At 47.4% G+C, this 8,009-nt stretch overlaps 1 protein-coding gene across 3 annotated transcripts in view; it reads right to left on the bottom strand.

Annotated features, from left to right (window-relative positions):
• Positions 1–3,112: 3,112 nt before the first annotated feature.
• Positions 3,113–8,009, bottom strand: part of LOC144726426 (rho GTPase-activating protein 15-like) — a 30,886-nt gene continuing 25,989 nt past the window's right edge. For all 3 annotated transcript variants that reach the window (XM_078605340.1, XM_078605179.1, XM_078605267.1), the window contains exon 14: positions 3,113–7,021. In XM_078605340.1, coding sequence (XP_078461466.1) covers positions 6,844–7,021 — 178 coding nt within the window. In that variant the 3' untranslated portion in view covers positions 3,113–6,843. The remainder of the gene's footprint in view (positions 7,022–8,009) is intronic.

Raw genomic sequence — 8,009 nt, 5'->3', positions numbered from 1 at the left:
CCGTGCTCCATGCGCCGATCCAAAATGTTAATTTCCCCTCTCCCTCTGGTTCACGCGGGCCGTGCCGGATGAGTCAAAGAATGGCTCGGCAATCAGCATGACAATTGTCATTTCCTGCCGCTTAAGCACAGCCTGTCACTCAGGTGCCGTGAGCCGCGCGTTCATTGCGAATTCAGGCACAGGAGGGCAGGGAGGGAGGGAGGAGGGCGCTGGATGGTGTCACCTCGCAGGGAATGGATTGAAACGGACGCTGTTTAAAAATAAAATGTTCATTTTTTTTTTACGATAGCGGCAAACCGCGTTTTGTGTGTCGGTGTTGTTTATTCTTGTCGAGGGTACCTCCGTGTCCATCGAGGTGTTGAGATTAATCGTACGAAACGCCTTTCTTCCAAAGACCGTTCCCGCTGCTTCTTGCTGAAAAAAAAAAATTGTAGTCTGCGCTCCGGTCTTGCAACCATCGTATCTTGCCACGGGGACCATGTCAGCTTCTTGTTTGACATTTCACGAGCCGCTGAAAGCCTTGTTCCCGTCGCTGGCGGGAATAGCAGCGTCACAAAGGCACTAATTATTATAATGCTAATGAGGGTGTTAATCTCGGCAGCAGGAAATTAACGGCCTTCTAGTCCCGGGAGCTCTGGCCCATTGTCTTGCGTGGGATGGCTCGACAGCTCGGTCCAATGCGAAACTGGCAGGAGACACGTGTTTTCTAATGACATACGCTGTTCGGGCCAGATTCGAGTCGGAGTGACGGGAGAAAATGCCATTTCTGTTTAACCGCCACAGACTTCAACAGATGCCCGAGTCTCAAGGCATTCACCTACAGAAATCCCCAGCTAGAATAGACACATTTGTTTAATGTGGGATGCTGAATAAGGAAATGATTGCTGTGATAAGTGACCTTCGGGGAGACCACCGGTTTGTCGGGCGCCTTGATTCATATCCAGCGTTGTGTCACACACACACACACACTTGTGTTACACATCCTTAATTGGCTATCGGTGAACGCAGGAAAGCTTAATTGACACCTTTTTTTAAAACATTTATTTTAACAAAATTCCCAGGCTGTGCCAATTAGGCACAATTAGAGCATCTCACTCTTTTGATCGTCGAATCACTGGTGACGGTGGCTGAACCTGGTCGCTCCCAGCTTGCCGGAGCAGCAGCAGCAGCAGCAGGACCACCACTCGGCACGTTCGCGCGACACAACATATCCCCTCGCCTCCACGTCACGTGTCTGCATCACAAGGCGCGATGGCTCACCGTCCACGTGGATTAATAGCCACACGTGACCGTGCTAAGAATGTCAAACTTAGCGATGAGCCTCAAGAGGCTTCTACGGGTGGATGGGTTGTTAATGGATTGCTTTTTTTTTCTCTCTCTCTGGCTACATTTAAACTTGTGACCCCCCCCCCCGCCGCTCTCCCATGCAGGTGACGGGTAACCGATAGGGGTTGCCACCTGTCCCATGTTTTCCCAGAATTGTCTTCTGTTTAAAGGCACCTGTCATGGTACATCTGCAAATCTTGCTGGGGCATTGCACGTCCCGATCAGTTGTCTAATAACACACCGCTCAAGACAACACATGTACGTGGAGTTCTCCCCCCATTCTGGTATGATAGGATATCCCATCATATTGTACCAGGACCACATCCACGACTGGTCAACTGAAACTACTGGACATCTGTGAAAAAGAGCTTTATAGCTCATCGGATTCCTCCGGTATAAATATTCTGATGGCATCCAGCATCAATGATGATATCTGTGATAGTTTTTCTTTCTTTGTTGAAAGGGTCTTTTTTTTTGCAGATGCGACCTCTGCCTGCGCATAAATGTTTAATGTTAAAGCACAAGAGGTCATTTGTTGTGCGCGTTCATGACGGTGTTTGTGTATGCAACAGCCTTAGCATCCGCCTGTAATTGATTTTCTTCTGGCTACATAAACCCAGCCCATATGCTGACCTCCCCTTTCTCATTAACGCTCATTAGCACCCCCCCCCCCCCCACAATTAGCACGTCTACGTTGCCTCTGGTGAGAAAATTAGGGCTAGAAGCAATAACATTCTTCTTCGCGAAGACGGCCGGCATCGGGGCAGCAATATTCCAGAGGGGAAAACACAAAAACAAACTTGGCAAGGCTGCCATTGCCCATCCTTGGCGAGCAGAGTTTAGCTTTGGATTTTTTTTGTTTGTTTTTGCCCCAGAAAATATCAAAAGATCCAGTTGATGCCTCTCGTTAACGTAACCTGCAAAAACATAGAGGGCATTTAAAGTTTGCACATGCCATGTATACACCAATCATGTTTTATTAACGGCACAGAGGAGACACCGGGCACGAGGTGTCTGTGTGTACGCTGTACGTGAGCGCAGTCTGGGTTCAACTCATTTGCCTTAAACGCGGGGCTTGAGTAGGTGCGATGCACTCACAGCGTGACATTTCATCACCTACCCTGACATGGAATTTTAAGTTGGGAGCTTCTCTACGCTGCTGCGGAAACATGCTGTTATACTCTTTAAGTGTAATTATACACGTGCATATCATTTATACTGCAGTGAAGAATCCCGTTCCTCCTTTTAACTGTGTATATATTTTGATTAAAAGCTTTCGTGACTGCAGGGATTCATAATCTTGGTTCTTTCGGTAAAGTCACGTAGAAGGGAAATAAAAAAATATATTATTGTATTATATTATTTTATTATTTCCCTTCTACGTGACTTTACCGAAAGAACCAAGATTATGAATCCCTGCAGTCACGAAAGCTTTAAATCAATAAAAAATATATATTATTTTATTTTTTTCCTTCTACGTGACTTTACCGAAAAAAACAAGAATATGTGTATATATTATGGAAGAGCGTCGTGGTTAGCGCACTACACTATGAAAGCGGGTTGGATTTCTGGCCATGGCTAATATCAGAGAAGACTGGGTATCCAAATCAGACTTGCGGTCACTCCTTCACCAACCCTATACCGATCATCGCGGTCAAGTATGGTTAAGCAACTTCCAGCAGTGAATTGATAATCGGCTGTCAATTATGACTTCATTATTGATAGGCGTTTTAGTTAAAATGTTTTTTTTTAAGAACCGGTAGACACCACCGCACATACACACAAGTGAGAGCACGGTGCTTTAATTAATTGCAAGTAACAGTCAATTTCGAGCAAACAAGTCATGGCGACACTGCCGTAAAACATTGCGGCCCGGTATGGGCTGTGAGCAGACAGACACAGTCGCAAAAAACCCGGCGAAGAACAGCTCACACAACACGAGCCAAACGCACTGTAGCAAAGATCAAGAATGACGAATTTGTCACGGCGGCAGACACAAACTGCGCTGCTGTGTGGGCATCATGGGTAAAAAAATAAACACATAAGCAGAACTCCATCCTGTTGTTTCCACATATATATACAAAGAAAAGGAACAGTTGATCCATCAAATCAACGCATTAAGCAGCCTTTGTCCAAGCAAACTGCAGACTTGTTTCGGCTTTCTTTGGGACTCATGAGCAGACATCGTGTCGAATGTCATATCAGCAATATAATTTCTAAAGATGATCTAATACTAAACATGTCACGTTTTTTTTATATATTATTTTTTTTTGCTGATATAGCGGCATTCACGTTCCGTTATTTACATTCAACATTCACACGTTCACGGACGCTATCTGACACGCGCGCCGACTGCATCCGCAACCGCCAGTGCGTTTAATTATTTTTCGAAAGCGTGGAACTTTCCTTAGTTACGCACGCCCGCACGTCGGATTTCCCACTCGGCAACAAATAAGACAAAACGAATCACGGTTTCGAGAGTAGCGCAGACGCGTCGCGCTCGCTGTACAATGACACTGGTCAACATAAAAAAAAAATTTCTGTCCTGGACTTTTGCAGCTGTTTTAGACTAATTTCACAGGGTGCTGATTCCAAATCTGATCTCAGATTTGCTCTATCACATCTCATTTTTAAATCCTTTATATTAAGTTCACTTGCTTGCTTGCTTGCGCGCTTACGACCGTGCACATCTTTCGGTCGTTTTTTAACCCACTTCCTGTGATCCAATCGAGTTTACATTTTGCACACAGACTCGTTGTGCGTGCCAATTTATTTTGGGGAAAATTTTTTCCCAAAATTTTACACTTTTTAGGAAAAAAAAAATTATATTTAATTACCAATTGCTTCATGGCGGCAGGCAATCATCTGACCCATAGTTGGCAGCCATCTCAAGCCAGAGGACGAGAGGACTCTAGCCGCCACGCATATAAAGGATTTATAGTGAAAAACTTTGTTTTTACGGGTTATTTTTTTATGCTATCGGCATACCCCATTTTCATTGATTTTACCCTAAATTAACTCTGTCACTTATGATTGCAAGTTGTTGCGAGTCAGTGACTGCTTTAATGTTAAAATATGGTGCTGTATTTTTAGGATAGTGTGTTTATAATATCATTTTATGTAGATATCCACATTTATTTAAGGTTTTTCTTCTGCAGTTTTTATTGAAAATGCAATATTTTATATCTCAAACACCTGATGTGATAGACAAAAACTGATGCCAGATTTGGAATCAGAACCACAAAATTACCTTAAAACCGTTGGAATACCTCATGCCAGAAAAAGTGTGTTGACCAGTGTTATAAAACAATTCCCCCCATCCCCTAACCCCACCACCCAAGTGTCCACGCGATAAACTTCACTCTAAACACGTCCCCACCACACACAGCGGGCGCGGAGCACTTTGCACATCCACCAACGGAACGCGACACCGTGAGTCAAGCGGCCCGCATTCCTCTAGATTGGGGTTCCCTAAAAATAAAATCGGTCCGTCGGCTTTGCTTTTCTAACCGCCCCCCTCCCCTGCTGCTCGAACGCCTTCAAACCGCTGTGGAGGCCACGGGGGGGGGGGCAGTAGTTTTCTAGGGGATGGGGGGGGGGTCACCGATTGCTGAGTTCACAATGTCACGAGCCATCGTGGGAGTGGGATGGGGGGGGGGTCACACTCGGGTTGTTGAAGTCTCGGCAATAGGCAGACAGAGAGGCGTTGCTGCCACCTGCTGCGCTAACGACGTCTCTGCTGCATTCGCGGTCCCAATGAGATTGTCATTGTAGTGCGTATTTAATGTGCCCGCTGCACTCTTTTGTAGGAGAAAAGTTGTAGGAGAAAACATTTATTTAAAAGTCTACTTAATTAAGTAGAACGTGTTGTCTATTTTTATTTAAAGTTACGCATTTTGATGTAACGTCACATTTCTCAACCCCCCCCCACCTCGTCACACATCGTCACAAATGTCTGACCGCCCCCCCCTCCAGGTGCGTGACGTCATTTATGGACGGCCCCTAAGATAATCAAATTAACAAGCCCGTGATGCAGAGTTTGCCTGGTCCTACACCCCTAATCGCGTCAGCCACGCGATACTTCTCGTATCTACATGGCGTATGTGTATATTGTCTGTCGCGTGTGCGACAACACGCACACGCTAATGACCGGAGTTTATCAGATCGATTACGCCGGTATATTGGCGTAAAGGGGGTAAAAGCAACAAAAAGAGTGCACGTATGAATGTTAAACTACTTAGCCAGCCTTGCTCATCGATGGTGAAAGAGGGGGGAAGGTCACCCAACATAAAATCAGTTTAAAAGAAATTAGTTTTCAACCTCGATGATTGAAACGTGCGTTGCTCCAATGGCTACCTAGTATCGGAAGGAAGAGCGTTCCAGACGGCCGCGCCTGAAAGCGCCGCGCGATGCGGTGGACCGCCTGAGAGGGCGAGCGGAGTTCCCGTGATGGTGGTTTATGCTCCTTGACCAGATCAGCAAGGTAGTTGCGCTTCACTTGAGCAACGGAGTCTCTGTACAGGTCATCGATAGGTTCGTAGAAATCTCCTAAAGCTCCTGATTCGCGGGTGGGAGCGGTTGTGCAATAGCTGGGCTCTCCAGGCATTAAATTATCCCGACTGCTCTACCGACAATTATTACTGCTCTCGGATCGATCGCTCCGCCAATCGGCGAACGCGACAACAGTTGACGTGTCTCGCTTCTGTTCCCGCTCGTGCCGCTGGACGGGGAGGCGATGGGCGAAGCTTGGTGGCATCATTGGCATCGCCATCATCAGTCGCGCCACACTGGCCCGTGGCTTGTAGGGGTGGGGGGGGGTGGGAGTCCCACCTTCGGGGGGTGGTTCGGGGCGGACCCCATCCTTAAAAGCCCCCCCCCACCCCCAGTAAATCGACCGCAAAACGAATAGGCGACTGCAACGTTTGAGTCGACAATCTACGGACCGTGGCCAGCTCTGGCGGGCAGGCGCGAGCGACGGCTTCATCCACGGTGGGCACTGTGGATGAACCGGGAATGAACCGTGGATGAACCGGGCTGACACCTGCCACTCGGTTTTCATTTTCTGCTCCACGTTGGTCAACGGCCGCTGTCGCTTGAGAGGCGCGAATCCGCACGCGCGTTGCTGATGTCTCTCCTCTTTTATATTTTTTTGGGGGGGGATGGGGGGGGGGCGTAGAAAAGCGGTTCTGTGACCTCACATCGTTGGCTCGTTGTACAGTAATATCAAGGGTTAGCGTCTTGTTGCCCCCCCCCCCATGCCCCCCCCCCCCACCCTTTGTACGTCGTTTCGCAAATACTCGACGTCGTCACTTCAGTTAACGCCGCCGACAGCATCGTCGCCCGTCGCTTCTCGCGTCCGTCGCCTCGGCCCGCGCCTCCGCCTACCCCGTGCATCGCGTTGTCGAGTTACTCCGTCGTGGGATTCGTCGTCGTCGTCGTGGCAACTTTCAGGAACGCTCCACACACCCCCCCTCCCCCCACTCCACAAACCGGGGGCATGACTGCTTAAAAAAAAATTTATTCTGGGAATAAAGTGCTGAACTGCCCGAGGATGAACTCCAGCACCTGGGCTTGGTGGGGCATGTCGTTCATCGCCGACTGGGGACTGTTCAGCTCTGAGCGGAGCAACGTTGGCCCGAAGACGATCGCCAGATTCTCCACCGACATCCGATTCGCATCCCGGTGCTTCGCCACTCTGCAAAGACAAGGCAAAGGCAGAGGTGGTCTCACGTATGGCCTCGATAGAGCCTCGGAGCAGGTTGCTGTCAGCGAGCACCTATGAAGGCCGGCACGGGTGGGGTGGGGCAAGCAACCACGCCCGGCCGCCTTTGTCTCTCCCCTGTGGTGATGTTAGCAAGCAGCACCGAGGTGCTGGTTTATTGCCGAGTTCGACCGAGTGGTAGGCCCAGGACCGGTTCGTACATTCGCCACTATGTATTGGTCATGAGCGAGAATCAAACTCGTGTGGCCAGGTTCGTAGCGCGGTGCACACAAGAGGATGAGCAACCTGACAGTTAGCCCGAACATCAATTTGTTTAATCAGGTGAGAACTTAAGAGGGCCAGGATGAGTCCCCTTTTCAACAGCGACACTTAGTGGCCAAAATGACAAACACAGTGAACATAAAAACGCAGACGAACAAAGAAACAAAGAGAAATCGGAGAAATATCTCGAAAATGGAAATCAGAAGCCAGAACAATCGCGTTACAGAAGCAATGGAAGAGAGTGCACAATCGTAGATCAGTATGAAATTAATTTAAAAAAATTCCTGTAACAAAAGTTGGCTCGGACAAATTGTAAAAAAACCCATTCAAAGTAAAAATAAGTTACAGAAACAACGATAATTGCATGCTGATTTTTGCGCAAGTATGCAAACATGCGAATGAGATTTGTCAAATGCTGCTGCAAGTAAAGTTACCATACATAATGAACAGCTTAGCATCGTATCGTGATTTACATGGACGAGTCGTCGCATACAATTTTGACGCAATGGAATTCCAGGTGTTTGCATATCTTCTTGGTTCTTTCGGTAAAGTCACGTAGAAGGAAAATAATAAAATAATAAAAATAAAACATAATAAAATAATTCGCACGACGTTTCAGCCACAACGCAAGCAGCGTTGTGGCGTGAGAATTATTTTATTATGTTTTATTTTTATTATTTTATTATTTTCCTTCTACGTG

This window comes from Lampetra planeri, chromosome 1 (assembly GCF_965212315.1).
Source record: "Lampetra planeri chromosome 1, kcLamPlan1.2.h2, whole genome shotgun sequence".
Taxonomy (NCBI): Eukaryota; Metazoa; Chordata; class Hyperoartia; order Petromyzontiformes; family Petromyzontidae; genus Lampetra; species Lampetra planeri.
The sequence above is the reverse complement of the archived record's forward strand: the minus strand, read 5'-3'. Positions and strand labels throughout refer to the sequence as shown.